Raw genomic sequence first — 18009 nt, 5'->3', positions numbered from 1 at the left:
CTATCAGGTCTCACTCCTAAGAAATGTGGTGCTGGTGCCCCAGTCCTTTTGGTGATATCTGCTTTATTTTTGAGTTAGGGTGATTATCTGCTCTGTTTTTGGTGTGGGTTGACTATCATGAATGATGCAGAAACAGCAGACACGGTGTGATTGTGCTGTAATGCAGGCTTGTGTCTCAGTTCATGGCCTCAGATGGATAAATAACATTCCTATGAAACACAATGTGGAATTCAGCTGTTGAAGGGAAAAGCACTGAAGCTTTCAGATAGGGCAACGTTTGCATAGCACTGCTAGTGATTTGGGCTTGAAAATGAGCTCTTAACCCTGGAGAGACCGAATTTTTCACTCAGTGGGGTAAGGTGAGAGCATTTAAATGGCCAGTAGCAAGGTTTTAGACAAGTATTTTGGAGTGCGTGTGCAGAAATGGCTGTCTTGCATGCTGCCCTCAACAAGTGGCAAGACAAATTCTCCTTTGTATTTGGAAGTCCAGAAATGGATGTGTAATTTCTGCAAACTTTATATAGGGTATTATTTTGCAAGTAATGAGGTGTTGACCCTTTTACAAATGGATTTTACAGTCCTTTTTTTTTCCTGCCATAGCTGTGCGAAGACCTTGGAAGGTTAGGAAATGCAGTAGTATAGTCTTTCAAGTCTTGGCCTTAATTATGAATCTGCGCTGCCTAGAGAAAGTGAACAGCTGTAGAAATCAACTTAATTAATGTGGTGATCAAAGAGCAAACTTAATGTTTGTTTCTGCAGAAGTATTTTTTTTTTGTCTGACTCACACTAGAGAGTGTGAGGTGTTGGCTAGTTTGCCCTTAACAGAGTACAATCCCTGGTTGTGCTGCAGGTAGGAAACAAAAGTTAGATATGGTAACATTGTGCCTCACCCAGGTGCAAGATACAACAAAGCAGAGTGCCTGGGCTCCAGCTCACAGCCTGCGTGGCTACTGGGACTTGGACAGGGTTTGTCTTGCTTATACTGCCTTGCTGGTGTACCCTGTAAAAGAATTCAGGATATGGAAAACCAGACTGTTCCTCCTTTTGACAAAGAGGAACAGTTTTTTGAAGACATGGTTATTTAAGCTGGGAAATGGGAATGGACCATTTTGTCTCATGAAATGTGACCATTTGCTTATTCCATAGTGAGTAACTTGGACACCTATGTTTGGAATAGATGATGCTGTCAGGGCAAATTATTTTTCTGCTTGTGGCTTTCTTCTTAGACATAGGAAGATGAATGAGAGTCATTGTTAACTTGCCATGTCCTTGAGTTTCTGTTGTGGGGACTTCACTACAAAGATTCCAGAGGAAATTTTATTCCAGCCTGAGCAGATTTAAATGCTGTATGCTGATTTTAAGTTCAGTGTCAATGTGTGAAGAAAATTCAGAATATATTTATCTGTGCTTTGGTTTAAATTAACATATCCACGTTTTGTTGGTTTTTATAGCTTCTTCAGCAGCTGAAGCGATTAATATGTGACCTCTGCAGATTATATAATCTTCCTCAGCATCCAGATGTTGAAATGCTAGATCAGCCATTGCCAGCTGGACAGGTAAATTAAAAAACTGTGGACACCTTCTTATGCCAATAATGGAGGTTTTTTTTAACTCCAAGAAGCAAGATACTGGCAATGATTAAACCTTGTATAAACCAGAACTGAGATATGATGTGCTTTTTTGTTATGGTGTCTTCAATCTGAATTCTGTTTGCAAAATCCATTTAATGATGGTGTGATAATATTGCACAATTCCCTTGGAGGTTTGTGTATCACTGAAAGGTGTGTGTGTGTGATACCAGTGCTGTCAAGTTTAATTCCCTACTAAACACTGCAAGCCAATCTCTGTGTGCTTGATGTGCTTCCCAAACTTACTTCAGAAAAAGTATTTGGCTCTTTGTTGAAGAGTATGTGTTTCACAGTGTGCACTTGGATGAACTGTTGATTATTTCCTTCTTCAGTCCCTTGCAGAGACTTGGGATATCAAAGCCATATGTTTGGGTAGGGAGGTGCCTTGCTTACTTCTTGTGCACTTGAAAAATTAAGAATTGTGAAGGCTTGTGAGGTGTTCTTAACCAAAATGTTTTGTGTTGTGCTGAAAACAGACCTGGTAACTGACTGTAACTGTTCTTTTATTTTTTTTTGTATTTTTAATAAGATTATTGCATCTCCTTTTTCTTGTACACATTAAGATGACATGATTGCTAAAATACTCTGGTAGAGTAACAGATGGCTTTCCTGTGGTGACAGTACTATAGTATTGACAAATGGCTTGCTTAATTTTTGGTCATGTGCCAGATTGTAATCCTGTAGGTATTTTCTCCGAACCACCCATTCAGCAGTACAGCTGTAAGGCAGTGGGCTGTGCTGTTAGGGTGCGGCTTTGTGGAGGGTGTCACATGTGCTGTGAAACTGAAAAACAAATTCATGGAAGGTTTCTTAGGCAGAAATGTCAGATAGCTTCAAGTTAAATAAGAGGGGCCTTAGTAATTCTGTCTAAAGGTTAATCTGGTCCCATATATTGTCTAGGGCAGTGTCATTCATTCTTTGCCAAAGGAAGAGTGAGCAGAAGACAAGCATATCAGAATGCTCCTGAGTATTTCTGCAGCTCAGACTTCTGAGCTTGGACTGGTATCCTGAAAGAGAAAGTCATAAAGATGAACTCAATGTATGGTTTTGATATTTCCTCAAATAGTCTAGTAGCAATGGCTACATGATGATAGTAGTGTCTGCATGGAAGTTCTAGGTAGTGAGAACAAGAATCTATTAAGTTCTAGAGGTCTAATGTTCACTGAGTTTTTTCTTTCTAGGGGTGTAGCGTGTAGATGGATTTTAGTCAGAGCCATGATCTGATTGCGTGGTTAAAGTGATCACGGGTTGTAACCCACTTGATGTGTTTGTTGCATTTGTCACTGTCTCAAAATAGGATGTTCCTTATATGAATCTAAAGTTTCTACTTATAACTTAATTGGAATCAATTGAGACATTTTATTTTTGCTTCATGCAAAAGTCTCTTCATGTTCATCCTCCAGGAAAACATCTTTATGCATCTTGCCCTTAGCTGTAAAGGACTGAATTTTAACATGTTACTTTTGCATTTACTGCTTCTCTTTGAGAGTAGACTTGCTGATTTTTGAAAGCAAGAAGCATGTGCAGAATTTATGCAGAACCTTCTTTGTTGCATTGCAGAATGGAACAACAGAAGAAGTTACATCAGAGGAGGAGGAAGAAGAAGATATGGGTGAAGTATGTCTATATATGAGATTGTTGTCCTAATCTAGTACAATTTTGGCATTTTGCTCTGCAATGTCTGGCTAATAGTTAAACCTAACTGTAAAATGTAACTTCCCTGGTGTTGAACAGAAAAGATAATTAAAATTTGGATGTTTGCCTGAATGTCAGCTTTCCTTTCAACCAGAAAACTAGTGAAATTTTCTTCTTAAACCTAGATCTCAGCTGTGAGGTACTTGGATACAGAGAATTGGACATCTGTTTGTGCTTTAGTCAAACAATACATAACATTGTGTGCCAAATCAGTAAGTTTTTGCGTTGTTAACTCCTATTTCAAGCAGCATGTGAACTGGCTCTGAGACAGTTGGAAGTGCCTCCCAGACTGAAGCAGACTGGCTAAGAGTAAATCAGTTTGCTGACTCATTAAATGGGTGTGCTAGGTTTTGACTGTAATAAATTGAAGTAAGTGGAAGGATATTGAAACAGACGCACTGAACTTTGATGTCTCTGTCTGACGACATGGTGCTCTCTTTAATGAGATTTTTAGTTGTAAGACTCACCCTTTTTACTTGCTTCTGCTACGTATTAGAATAGCTCCAAGATGCTTGCTTTCTACACCACCATAGATTGCCTTATTATAGTAGAACTGTTCTGACTACTTCAGATTTAGATTTTTAATGAAGGTGTAGTAAGAATGAACAACTCTCTCTGAATAAATTATCTTCCTATAGAAAAGATCTAAATGTTACCAAGTTCTTAAATTTGAAGCAGCCTTTCTTACACCATATTTAGCCTGATCCAGACTAGGTTTGCTGGAGCTGGTGTTTCTGTAAAGGTGGTGTGTTGCATATCCTGCTGCCACAAAGCTCTAGTTGCTTGCAGACTGCTAGAGTAGCCTTTTGCATTCTGCTTGGGTTACTTTGTACAAAAAAGAAGTGCTCTGCCACTGTTAATCAGCTGTCAGGGGCATTGCGTGTGGCAGTGATATCTGCAACCTGCAGTCTAGTCCCGGTTCTAAATGGAGAAGCAGTTTACAGTTCCTCTGGTCTACCATTGGAGAAACATGAGCATTTTCAAGAATACTCAGTCTAAAGTCTGTTACAGCTGAAGGAAACAGTGTTGTCAAATGGAGGTGTGTTTCTTGTTACATAGGGCATCCTTAAATTTGAGTTTTCCTGCCATGCAAATGGATAGTGTGTAGAGAGCAGCCCCAGGTGTGGCAGAGCTCTGCATACTGGAGTATATCTGGTAGTTGTGTAACCAAAGCCTGCTGGTGTGGCTGCTGCAATGCTTCCGTTTTCATGTCAAGGTACTCACACACTTCCCCTCCTTCACAGCCAGCATTTGAATCACCTTCAGGCAATTGTCTGAAATTCAGAGTGCTCCTCTGAACCAAGATAAGCCCATCTCAGGATACAGAGTGGACAGGTTTTAGTGCCTTGGTCTAGAATGTAGAACCCAAGTGTTGGCTTGTGTGATCAGAATGCTTGACCACAGAATTTTGTCTTGCGTCTTGATTCCAAAATTACTGCATCTAATCTACTCATTACTTTAGCTGAAGTGTTAACCTTGAATAAAGTACACATAGCTTTCTAACATTTAACTTTCTTGAAGGGTTGCAGTAGCCCTGCCAGATATGTTAATCACTACTTGTGAGAAGTGTAGTATAGGTAGGAGTCTAATTGTAAAAGAGTCTGCTTTTAGAAACATCTTGGAGCCACCCCAGCTTGGTGTACTTTTGGATTCTCTAGTCTGGTTTGTTACCTACTTCAGTGGGCTATTTCTCAACAACCATATCTTCTTGTAGAGGTTGTGCTTGTTTCTGTGACCAGAAACATGTTGTGAATTTGGGTTTCATTTGTATTATAAAGGCTCCCTATACTTCCAGTGGATATGCTGGCTGAGGGTGAAGTTAGAACAAAATAGAAATGGCATCCAACGATCACAAATCCATAGTGCTGTGCAGTATGTGATTGTATCCCACATGCCCTTGGAGAGGGTTTCATTGAAAGAAGAGCACAGTACAGTTATTTACAATTAACTTCTCTCTTTCCTGTAGGACATTGAAGATCTGGATCACTATGATATGAAGGAGGAGGAACCAGTTGATGGGAAGAAATCTGAGGATGAAGGCATTGAAAAAGAGAACCTTGCAATCTTAGAAAAAATCAGAAAAAATCAAAGGCAAGATCACTTAAATGTGAGTTAATGATTCCATGCTTCTTTGCAATACTTCTGACTTTAAAATAGAGATGTTTTTCAGCAAAGAAAGCCCACTGCTGTGCACCTAGACATAAATTAACCTGTAGCTGACTGTTTGACTGCTCATCTCCAGAGGTATCGATGTGGTTGTCCCTCTGTTTCTTGCTTGGTGCCTTTGTTACAAACATTAGTTTTCCTTGCAGAATCAGCAGAATGCATCTAGGCTGTGAGTGTGTCTTATGTTGCTGAACCCTTATTAAAGTAAAAAAAAAAAAAAAAAAAAAAAAAAGAAAAACTAAAGCCATAATTAAAATTGCCTATATCAAAAGTCATGTGTGACTTAAAATACTTCATTAACCTGTGCTTTAAATCCATTTTATGCATGAGTTATTTTTCAGTAATAGCTGTGCCACCTGGAAATTACTGAAGGGTGGTGGATTGTTGTGCAGTTTTTTTATTGCCGTGTGTAAAGTAAGGGGCCTTCAGCAGCTCTGGAGCTTTGTTGTCAGTTTTCTGAGTGATCTTGACAGCAGGCAGTTATAGAAAAAGTTCTCCAGAGGCTTAGAAGCATTCTGTCCCAAGTGCCAGGTTCCAGAGAGGCTTCTACTTCTCAAAGGTGCGTGTAGGAGGGTGTGATGATGTCATACAACCTTAATTTTATTTACCCTGACTCCCAAAATAATCAAAGCTTTTGTTTTGTAGAGGCTTAAAATGTGTAAAACATGAAATTTAATACTTCTGTTTACATTCTGCTTCATCCAAAAGGTTTTAAAATTTTAACACCCGAACCTGATGGGTATTTCAGGGTTTAAAAGGAGGCAAATGTAAGGTCCCAAACTGCTTTGGCTGGATAGCCAAGTCTGGTTTTGAGACTTGACTAACCATAAACACAATAGTCACTTGCTGGTTTTGTTTAAACTTGAATGTTCACAGTTTGAGAAGATGAGGTTTGGTGTGTTTCTGCGTGTATAGCTCACTCCTAGTAGTAAGGAGTCTTTAACAATTAAAGAAAATATATCCTCTTGCAGCCTGAAAGGCATGACCTGCTTTACAGTTATCTAAAATTTGGTAGAACAGGAAAAAGGTTTCTGTAGTGTCAGCATTCTTCCTTTGTGCAGAAAGCCTCTTAAAAGTGCAGATTTTCTTTTGCTATTTGTTCTTTTCCCATTTGGCAAATACTGCCTTTCCTTTTGCTATTTCCCTCCACATTTAGTGGAGCTGAAATGCACACTGCTGGTTTTCTGTTTGACAACAGCAGATTCAACTTACATAATAGCTGTTTCTCATGCCAAGACACTCTCGTTGATGCTGGTGCATAAACAAGGTCAGCTGAGTACAGGGAACAGGGTATTCAACTGCTGCTGAGGAACTGTGGTATTTTTGTGGGTCACCAGAAATAGCTGTGCTGCTGAAATAATTTCTCCAAGGACTTGTGAGGATTTACTCTTAGGTGCTGGAGAGTCAAAAGCTCTAGCTGTGCTCCTGACCTAGGAAAGAGCTAACCCAGTAGCATTTTATTGGTCCTCCATGATGTCAGACCAGGGGACTTCTAATGGAACATGTTAACTGTGCTCTAAGAGAGCAGAAGTTTGAGTGTCCTAACACAAAGCAAAATTTAAATCTGTATAGCCCTCACAACTGGGTTTCTTAGAGGACAGTATGAGTTTCACAAACATAAATGCAGTGGCTAAACCTTGTCTGTTTTTTTAGCAGGAGCCCTGCAGCCTTTTAGGATACTGTTTCCTCAGCAGAGGCCAGTAAAACAAATCCATGCCATTTACATGCTGCTTTTTGGAAAAGGGAATGTGCAGCATAATATGGGACTTTGACTGGTGCCCAGTGCAGCCAGAAGAGGCCTTTTCAGTTTCTTTCCATGTTCTTTGGACCAAGTCCATGGGCTGTCCTCTCTCCCCTTGGCTGCAGTGCAGGCTGGAGTTACAGATCATGCTCAAAGCTTGTTCATGGGAAAGCAGTGCATGCACCCCCATTCTCATTTATTCCTGATAGGTTAAAGACATTGTTCTGCTTCTCAAGATGATGTTATAGGAGTTCTTAGGGTTTATGTGTGCTGTACAAGTTAAGAATGTGTATTTACTAATTTTGTAAATGAATTCTGTCCTTGGCAGTAGCGTTAATCCCATTCTTCTTGCTGGCATCAGGAAATAAATTTGGCTTGTGGTACAGTATTTAACTTGGAGCAAGAATTAATCCTCCTCTTAACATTGTAATAACTTTAAAGAACCACTGCTTACCTGGAGTTAAAAAAGGTCTTTGAACTGGAATCATTAACTTCAAATATTTAACAACTTGCTGTTGCTTGCTTTTCAGAGGCCTCTCTCCACATAGTCATTTCAGAGATTAATGCCTTTCTTGTTTAGATAATGCTATTAGCTTGTCCTGTTTCATACTGAGGAGTTTAGGCACTTCCCTTTAGAAGTCTCCAATGTCTCTACTTTCATCTTCTGATTTTATGAAATCTAAGGTGTCATTTCTATTTTTAGTCTAATTCTTGAAGGGCGTATGAACCTCCTTTTAACTACTAGGAATGAATGTGCTTCTGCACAAATATGGAGCAAGTTAAGTGACAATGGAATTTGTGTTCTTTAGCTCTTTTGGGGTAATTTTAGATTTCAGTTTATTATCTTGGAGAAGTTTTCGTGTTTTGTTTCAGCAGGTAATTTTTGGTCTTGTGGCTATACCTTCTGACATTTATAGAGTGAGGAGGTTTCCTGTAGTGTTCTGATGTGTTCACAGTATTCTTCTGATCAGCACTTGGGATATAAAACTGCAGTGAACGTCACCTCCTATCCCTTATAACTTGGTGGGGGGGAAGAGCAGACTGTGGGTGCATTTTGAAGGTTGGAAGGGGAAAATAAATGCCTGGTGTCTCTGTGGCCTTATTACAGCAGGGCAATGGCAAATGCTGGTCCAACTGCACTACGAGTTTCATGTTTCCAACAGTGCCTCATCCCGGGGGGGAAGAGTTTGAGAACAGGACAGGCTTGTGATACATCTCATGAATATTTTTCATGTCCAACAGTTTTGGCTGTGAGAATTCCTGCATCAGGTATTTGTTATTTGCAACTCTCAGCAACTGGCATGTTGTCAGCAAAGATGTTTGCCTCTTGTAGCAGGGATTTCTCCAGCTTACCTGCTCATCGTTCTGGAGAGCCACAAAATGATGCTAGTACAGGACAGGATGATTAAGTGAGACTTTTTGTGCCTATTTGATTATTTATTAGGGGAAAAACAGTCACTTGGGTTTCATCTGGCAGCTCATTTAACTACTACAGATGAAATGGCTTTGCCTTTCTGATCTGGGCATCAGCTCCATGTGACAGAGACCCGTCAGATTCCATGATTCACCACTTATGTGTGAGGCAGTTGCAACTATAAATCTTACTGCCACAATTTGAGAAATGGGAACTTTATCTCCCTTGGAGTGTCAAGTCCCACTTTTCCAGAAGGATGCTGTTATTTATATCTGAGTTCAGTCTTTGAAATTATAACTTGCATGCAATGAGTTATGGAAAAAGGTTTTAATTTTAGTATTGCTGTAGTCAAAACTGACCTCAATGCTCTGTATTGTGCAGTGGTGGGATGCAAGTCATGCTCTCTTCTAGACTGCACTTTACAGTGGCTCCAAAACCCACAAGTGGTACCAGAATGAAGACATGCTTCAGAGCAGTGGTGTTTGGCATTAGGCTTATCAGGTTTAGCTGTTACCTTCTTCTTCAAGTTCTTCCAAGGGTAGTTCAGAGCACATAAAATAAGCTCCTGTGCTAAACTACTTTAGTTGAGCTTGCTGTCCTTTCTCCTGATTGTAGATTACTGGTTTCCAGTCCATCGATTCTTTAGAGTAGCATGTGTAACTGTATTTAGTGCTGCTATATAAGGAGTGGGCAGCCCAACCAGAATCTCGTAGGAAAAAAGGGTGAAAAACTCTGTTAACAGACAAAATGTATTGAGGCTTGCTTACACACACTACAACTGACTTCTTTAATAACAACCTCCTTTATCAGTAGTTACAATGGCAGTTGGGGATGTGAGTGTGTTAACTTTGGTTTTTAAATGCCTCCAGTACAGAAGATACTTAAATTTTCATTTGCCAAGGTGAACTTCCAACATTATGTATAGAAATTCAGTAGTTTAATTGGATGGAAATTAAGATGCAGGGAGAGAGAGAGTTTTCCACAGGATGTCTTTGCCCATCTAATTTGTTCTTAAATTAACCTATATTTATAGATTGACAGTCTGTGAAAAGTGTAAGAGAATTCCTTCTTCCAGTAAGAAATACAGTGGAAGGGGCAAGGATCTGCATGGCTCTGCTCAGAAGAAAACCAAAGTCTTGACACTTGTCTATGAAATCCCTTTCTACCAGATTCGTCATACTGATGAGTCTCAGTGTTAACACTCACAAACCACAGCAACTATACAAAGAATGGTGGTTAACATGGCTGTGTTAACTGGTTAAGTGTAATGCTTCCTTTTTCAGCTAATCTGTAAATAGTTGCCCTGAACAGTAGAAATATGTAGATGTTGCATATAAACAACCTTTTCCCATAAAATTTCATGTACTTGGTGTTTGAGAGATCCTTTTGTCTGGTAGTGCCCTATAGAGAGGGCTGTAATAAATGTAGAAATTACTTGTGTGAAGCCCTGTTTTTATGTAGCTTTTGTTTAATCAGATGAAAGGCATTGCCTGCTATTTGCATGTTTAATTACAAGGTTCATGCTTCACACCTGTCTGTTAAGGAAAACTAGTGGAATTTCAGAAATCTGCATAATTAAATCCAAAGGCATATGAAAATGAATAGCCTTAAAAGTCTACAGATTCTAATGTGAAGTTAAGTGTATTATTTGATACTCCTGGATATAGAAGACAGAGGATTACGTGGGGGCTTTACCATCAGGTAACTGTTACTGATCCTTCATTTTTATTACAAAGTACTTTGGTCCTACAATTAAGACCTTGTAGAATGTAAAACACCACTATGGACTTCAGGCAAACAGGAGGGATGTGTCAGGTGTTAGGCAATGGTCACAGCTGCTTTATAATCCTCCAGAAATAATTTTTGACACTCTTGTCCCAAAAGGATGTGTTTATAGGTGTTCCTAATGTCTGGAAGGAAACTGAAGAAATAAGTATCTTTGAATTTTTAGATGGAGTAAAAAAACAGCCTCATCAGCCTACTCATTCAGTGCTTGATACAGACAGGCTGACTTATTCTAGGTGGGTCTTTTTTATTTGGTAGTGGGACAGTTTTTTGTTGTTGTTTTTTTTGTCATGGTTTCTCCCCCCCAGCCATGCTTATGAGCTCCATATGATAGCCTGTATTTCAGTGGCAGTGACTGAAGAACAGGAGCAGAAAGGAACTGCAAGGGTCCAATGGAATAATCTGCTCTCAGGAAACAGACTGATGGTGAAAGCCCAAGTGTCACACGGTCAGGGTTTCGGGTGGCAACTACCTTAGCTCACTTGGAGTCCTTGTTCCTGTTCTGTATTTTAAATCTTATGATGCTAGCTTTTGTCTGTCTTTGTTTCAGAACTCTTGAACCTAAAATGGTATTTTGATTAAGATATATAAGCACAGTAATCACATAACATGTAAGAAAGTTGTGTTTTAACTTTTTTTTTGCGTTTTGAAGAGTGTCTCTCGCTTTGAGCTCAGAGTACAGAGAACTCTTTGAGTGCAGAACTGAGAACTGAGAAAAGAACAGAAGCTGTTTTGCTCTGGTTGCATAAATCACAAGAACTATGATAAGTCACAAGAAATATTTTGTATTGTAACGTTTACTTATCTTTGTCTTTCTCTGTGTAGATGTTGATTTTTTTTCACTCAATTGCAATAAGTACTGCTTTTGTTTCACGTTTTCTAAGTTCACTGGTTGGTCTTATTCCTCTGGAAGCTGCTGTTCTAGAGTGGATACTTCCCAACTCCTGGGTCTTTTTCAACGACCAAATAAAAATACACCTCTGAGAAAGCAATAAAACCTTATGTGTAGAAGCTTGTTCTTAGGATTAGGCTTAAACTTCTTCCCAGTGTGTAAAAGCAGAATGTAAAATGGAACATTTCACTCGGAAATGTACTGTGCATCCATCTTGGAAATTAAAATGCCAAAGGTTTAGGTCCTTTACAGAAAAATATCTGTTGTGCCTTGATTAAAATTTTGCATCACCTGTAACATTTAGTAGTATATATTAATGTGCTTCTTTAAGGGAGGGCCTTGTTTCTTTGGAGTAGATTTTGCTCACTGGAATATTTAACTTTTCTGAAACCTAATTCTCATGCAGAAATTAATATATTGTTAATAGCTTTTGGTTAGTATGACTTTGTAATGTAAAGCTGTAAATATTGTAATGTAAATAGTAAATACTACTTTTCACTTATTTGGAATTTTTTGTTTGTTTCAGGGTGCAGTCTCTGGGTCAGTTCAGGCTTCAGATCGACTTATGAAAGAACTCAGGGATATATATAGATCACAGAGTTATAAAACAGGTAAAATGCATCAGATTTCTCTTTTTAAAATATACTTTAAATGAATACTCTTGGGAAATACTTCCTGATCACTTTCTTGTGTTTTGTTGTCCTGTGTTTGTATATACATGCATGTTTGTGTGTGCACATACGTAAAAATACATAGATTCATTATATATACTCTTATTACATAAAATAGTTTATTTGTGGAGAAAAGTCAGAATATAATCCTTGGAATAATGGTGTGAGTTACAGTGGAAAACAAGCTTGTATTTTAAATTAGTCTGAGTAATGACCAGTGATTATCTTTAGGTAATGGATAGCTGTTTCATGTATTCCTTATAGTAGCTGTAGCTAAACTAGCTCAGCAAGGGATTCAGCATATTGAATTGTCTGAGTGTTACCATATGAGAAATAGAAATGGCATAGATTTTGGGCAAGTTGTATTCCTCTAGGTCTGCTGAATAGACAACTCCATTGCTGCAGCCAGTTGTGAGACCCTGGCGCAGGCCCAGATGGAAACAGAAGGAATGCCTAATTAGGGAGTCAGTATAAACTTAAATGCTCTATCACTTTCCTGAACTTCTGCCCATATTTATTTCTAGTGGACTTAAATCTCACTTGGCAATGCCATTTTAATCGTGCGTAAAAGAACAGAGGTGAGGAGACAATAGGTTCCTATTTTAATTTGTCATATTTAACATTCAGGTCGATTGTTTCATGCATGGAAGTGCTAGGGACAGTGGTAAAATGTGAGAGGTATAAAGTTGATGAGGTAGCCTAGTGTTGATCTAATGCAGCCTCCTTCTTTTAGCTTTGTTGCAACTGAGTGCTTGCTGGTGTGCCCCAGTCACCATCCATCTGGAAAGGAATGGATTAGTGAGTCTAGGGAAGAGCTAGAAGCAGATCTGCATGACGTCACGGGAGATGCTTTACTGCCTGCTTTTGACCTTTGGCGTTTGTTTTGGTGATTAGAACTACGGGTGGCTATAACAAACCAGACTGTAAAAACTGCTGTGGGGTGCTCACTCATGTGGGGGAGTCAGCCCCTGGGTAGCTGGGCTTTGAGAGGAGGGCTTAGGCTCCCTAATAATGCCATTTCTTGGCTTTAGATAAACAGTCTTAATGAGTTGCAGAAGGCTGATCTCGATGTAGGAGAGCATACTCTTAAATTATGAGGAAGAGTGAATCTTGCTCAATTTGCAGAAGTTTGAAGTTCTAAAGGATGAGTGCAGTAACTTAGAGCTTATGACTTTGGAAATACGTAAAAATACTGCAGGTGGATGTCTCATTTTGATCTCTAAAACATAATAATGAAGTAGTGTCAAGTGGACATTGACACTACAACAATGATGGCAAATCTGCTTTGAAACACCATCCTACACATTCATTACATTTTGCCAGTAAATTGATGTTGCTTGTTATAAAACGTACCTAGATTCATTCCTTATGGTTTCATTTTTTCTTTGACCTTGAGTGAATTTATGTTCTCAGTTCTTTTCATTCACACAAAACTCCTGCTTTCATAGCCTAGTTTTGCCTTTTTTTAGCTAACTGTCACCATGTGCACAGGCTGTGGCAGGTAATTGGCTATTTTAATATAATTTTTGTTTGGACTACTTGCCCCATGGTCCATTTTACCCTAAATTTTATTTCTTCCTGCTAATGCACAAAGGGTACCATTGTGAAACTTCCAGGTTCTGGTAACTGTTGCAAGGTAATTTAATGCTGTTTTTATTTCTTTGTAAGACAAGCCAGAAAGGCTAAGGCTGATATTTAGTTGGGTAAGCATCACTTTATTTAGTTTGTGTGAGGTTACGTGTTTTTAGAACTGGCAGTAGGACAACACTGGGGGTTCTGAAGTGAATAATACTTGTAGCAATAGTCTTTTAATTTCTTTTTCTTTTCTATTAGACTGTTTTATAAAAAAAGTACTGTTAAAAGACAGTGGCTTCAATTGTAGGTGTGCATTCAAGGTAGTATCTATTTTAGAAACTAATTTCCTTTATCAAATGAAGCAATGCTGCTGGAGTTCAAGCAAAAGATTACAAGCTTGTGCTCAACAGCAAAGTTGCTTATCTACCTGGGAAATCTAGGGGAAGAATTGCCCTTAAAGAAACAAAATAATTTTCTTACAAACTGACAGAAGCAAACAGTTCTCCAGCAAATAAAGATACTGTTGTGAATGAGAAAGTTTCATTAGCCTGTTCAGATAAGGAGAGCCACAAGTCCTGCAAAGCAAGATTATTTAATTTCCACATATTAGATTGGAGAGTCACAAAGGACTTAATATAATTTAGGTGATTGGGGAGGGAGGGCAAGAAACAAAGAATTTGGAGATATTAAATGAAGTATTTTCTGTTCATATCTTTAGCATCTGTTTTATTCATGTATAGTTCATATGGACTTCAGTTCCCTGTTTTTATCCAAAAACTCTATGGGATTTACTTTCTGATATAATGTTACCCTAAGTAGGATGTTGCCTCTGTTTTGAAAGGAATTGTTTTCCTTTCTACATTCCAATTTCTTACTTTTTTTGCTTGCTTCATGGTTCTGTGGGTTTCTTTTTACTTGATCACCTTTTAGTGATAAAAACTTCTGTGTTTAAGCAAGAGGAACCTACCTTGATTGCTTTCCTAAATTAAGGATTTCTCAAAAACTGCTATTAATAAGCTAAATTCTTTTTGACAGGAACCTTTTTTTTCTTACTGTTAAAATTACAAAAAAGCATATAATTTACTTCCAAATAACATCTCTTGATTATTCAGAAAACCCCAAACAACGCACTCCCTCACCTTTGGGTAGTGTTGTTAAGTACCTTCTGCATCAAGATATGGAGTCCCCCTGCTGCTGTTGATGAAGAGAGACAGATGCTATTTGGCTCAAAACTTGGCTGCTTGAAAGGCTGCTGGAGTGTCTTGCTCTGGTGTTAGGGCTCAGTCCTGAGCTGAGCCTGTCTCTCTGAAGAACCCTCCTGCAGCTTCTGGCTTAGGGGCAGTACAACTCATCAGAGTTCAGCTCTTTCTGCTGAGGAAGCTGGCAAAGTGTGTGGGCCTTGGAGTTGAAGGACTGGGACAGGGACTGTGGCTAAGAACTGGAGGCCCAGGATGATGGAAGGGAGGGCAGGAGTGGGGCTGGAGGCTCAGTGAGTGAACAAAGGGATGGAAGTTCTCATCTTCCGTTCTTTAGCATGGTGTCAGGAGCCATATTGTAACTTTCTGCCTTTCTCTAATAAGTATTCTTTGCTTCCATTTGGATGCAGGTGGAAGAAAATATTCTGGATACAGCAGTGGAATAGATATGTCATTAATGGGAGTTGACAATGAGCAGAATTCTGAATTCTTTTGTTGTTACATCAGGGCAGTACAAATTGAAATTCTTACAGTTTGTGACTTACACGAAGGTCAGTTCAGAAAATAGTGTCCTTGGATCTGCAGAATTGGAAAAAGGCCTTAATAGCTCCTTTGGTTGATCCTCAGAGATGTCATGTCTCTGAAGTAGCTGCTGATTAAAAGAGACATGGGTAACACAGTGAGTGTGTTCAAGCCTATATTGTTATTCTAGGCATAGAAAAATTAGAAATTGTGCTCTTCGCTGCAGTACCCACTTGTTAGTGGCACTCAGTAAGGAGGAACAAGCATGGGGTCATTAACTTGTGTGCCAAGTTTTGAAATGCTTTAGAAATGAAGATGTCTGGACAGCTTTAAATGTCATCTGTACTCCAAGTACTAATGCTTATAAGTTTTAACTGCAAGATTATTTTTATGCTAGAATAATAAAACTCAGAAATTAATACCCTCTCTTCCTTGTGGAGAATGTGGTGGCTGCAATCTGGTGGTTGTATTGCCTTCAGAAATCCTAAGCACGTTCCTGATTTGCCTATGGCTTCCAAATAATTAGGTCAGCAGCAAAGATGCTGTTAAATATTAGGCCAGGTAATGGGTTTTGTAATAGTGGGTTAGTCTGTATGCATGAATATTCTGTGAAAGAAGAGGTTTAACTTTTGTACATGACTGATACCATGCTCTAAATGTTGTCTGGTGGTTAAAGATTTATTGCTTTTTCCAGAGCTGCTTGTGAATTTATGCAGACAGGAAGCTTTGAATATACAAGAAAATGGCAGATAATTTCCATCCTTCTCTGGGAGTGAAATGCACAACTGTTGTTTAACATGCTTAAAACAAACAGGCTGCTGAAAGTCACCAGCTGGCTCCCACAGACCGTTTCATTCTTCAGATGCATCTTTCTGGCTTCCTCGGTTAGCTGCTGGGAATGTGCTTCATCCACTGCAGTATCTCCTTTTCTTGGGGTTTCTAGTGCGTACACTGTCCCATGTGCTGTCCTGGTCTGCCTGCACTGATGAGAACTTGGGAAACACAATGCTGCACACTCACACTGTGTTGTGAAGTGTCTTAAAAACATGTTGGTAGGGTACTGGGTGTAAAATACAGTGAGTAATAAGCAAGCTGGAGTTGTAGTTGTGGAAGGTTTGAAGGTGAAATGGCTAAGTATCAGAAAAAGTTTTGATTTATGTGGAATTTTTAAATGGAAGTGAAAATACTTTTTCCATGTACTTGGTCAGAAATGCATCTGCTGCTGGAAGAAGGACGTGCCTCAGCATCAGTATCTACCCATTGCTTACAACTGCTGACAGTATTCATATTTAAAAGCAAAAAATGTTTTTGCTAAGTTTTCTATCTACACTTACAGTGCATAAATAATTCCATCTAATGTTTCTACAGGGATATATTCAGTGGAACTGGTAAATGACAGCTTGTATGAATGGCATGTTAAGCTTCTCAAGTAAGTTAATAAAGTTTTTACATGTTCTGAAAAACATTTACATGTTCTGAAAAATCTGTTTTATTATTGCTGGAGAGATCCTTTCCAGTCTCTCTGGCCAGAGCATATAAAATAGTGTGTTAGGATAGTAGTAGCAGTAATGGTAATTGTAGCCACTAAGTAGGGGCTGTAATTCTGATACATAGAAATGTGTAGAGATGCAACTGTAGTAATTCAACTGACAAAAAGACAGACCTGCTTTTCACTGCCAACGCTGTGTTTATTGCATTAACTGTCATTACTGTTCAATTCTAAAATTGCTCCAAAATATGAAGCCTTAAATGATGAAAATTTTTTTTCAAGAACTTTTGCGTGATTTTTTTGTTTTTAATTACAGGAAAATTCAGCTTCTAGTTTCATTTAAGATGTAGGAAAAAGCAGAACTGAGTGTCATTAGTTGTTTATATCTACAGTTAAACACATAAAACTGAAACTTTTAGCTATCATATAATTGTGAGTTATATAATTATATGTACCTTATCTTCTGTCATCGCCTAGTACACCAAGTGAAAAAGCAGTACATAACTCACCTTGCTACATCCATAGCCCAATAACTTTAATCCTAGAGCTGTTAGAGTGAAATTATTCCTTGTAAGGGGATCATCTCCTGTCATCCCTGTACAGTACTCTAAAGAAAAGAAGAGCCTACCCAAACTGTGCTGGGTGACTGCAACATCTGGCAATGGATGAAGGAACTTCTGTGGGTTCAGATATGTCCTGGGGGAAAAGGATAAGGTCAGAAGCTGTTTCAGCACAGTAATTGACCTGGCTGTGGGACTTGTTGCCTTGTCCTAGGGGTGAGACTTGCGCAAACTGTGTCACCAGCTGCTGAAATAGTTTTGCTTCCTTCTTAGTGTAATCATGGGCATGTGAAGGTTTTGAGGCTGAAAATGGCAGGAATGACACATCAGAAAAATCTGTGCCACACTGTTGGAGGCCTTTCCTATCAAGTGTTTCTGTAAGAAGTGCTCAAACCATGTGCAGTGATTTGAAACCTCTGTTCAAGTGCCCAGGTCTCATTTTCTGTCTTCAGAAAAGAGGAAATGGGAATATGTGCAGCAGGTGCCTTCCAGAATGTATAAGGGAAGAAGTGTTGTGTTTGTTTATTGCAGCAAAAAGTGTCTGGAAACAAATGCACTGTGTGCAGAGTAGCTGAGGGGTAGATGTCAGAGGAAAGAGCCTGTGTGAGGAAGGACCAGGATTGTTGCTAGAACAAGTCCCTTTGAACTCGCTCAGCAAAACTATGGCTTGAAATG

The 18009-nt window shown here is 39.0% G+C and overlaps 1 protein-coding gene across 3 annotated transcripts in view; it reads left to right on the top strand.

Annotated features, from left to right (window-relative positions):
- UBE2Q2 (ubiquitin conjugating enzyme E2 Q2) overlaps positions 1 to 18009 on the top strand; it is a 47111-nt gene that overhangs the window by 21378 nt on the left and 7724 nt on the right. For all 3 annotated transcript variants that reach the window (XM_066328760.1, XM_066328761.1, XM_066328762.1), the window contains exons 3-7: positions 1452 to 1556; positions 3189 to 3245; positions 5290 to 5430; positions 11848 to 11932; positions 16654 to 16714. In XM_066328760.1, coding sequence (XP_066184857.1) covers positions 1452 to 1556; positions 3189 to 3245; positions 5290 to 5430; positions 11848 to 11932; positions 16654 to 16714 — 449 coding nt within the window. The remainder of the gene's footprint in view (positions 1 to 1451; positions 1557 to 3188; positions 3246 to 5289; positions 5431 to 11847; positions 11933 to 16653; positions 16715 to 18009) is intronic.

The sequence above is a fragment of the Sylvia atricapilla genome, chromosome 13 (genome assembly GCF_009819655.1).
Source record: "Sylvia atricapilla isolate bSylAtr1 chromosome 13, bSylAtr1.pri, whole genome shotgun sequence".
NCBI classification, from domain to species: Eukaryota; Metazoa; Chordata; class Aves; order Passeriformes; family Sylviidae; genus Sylvia; species Sylvia atricapilla.
This window is presented reverse-complemented; position numbering and strand designations above follow the sequence as displayed.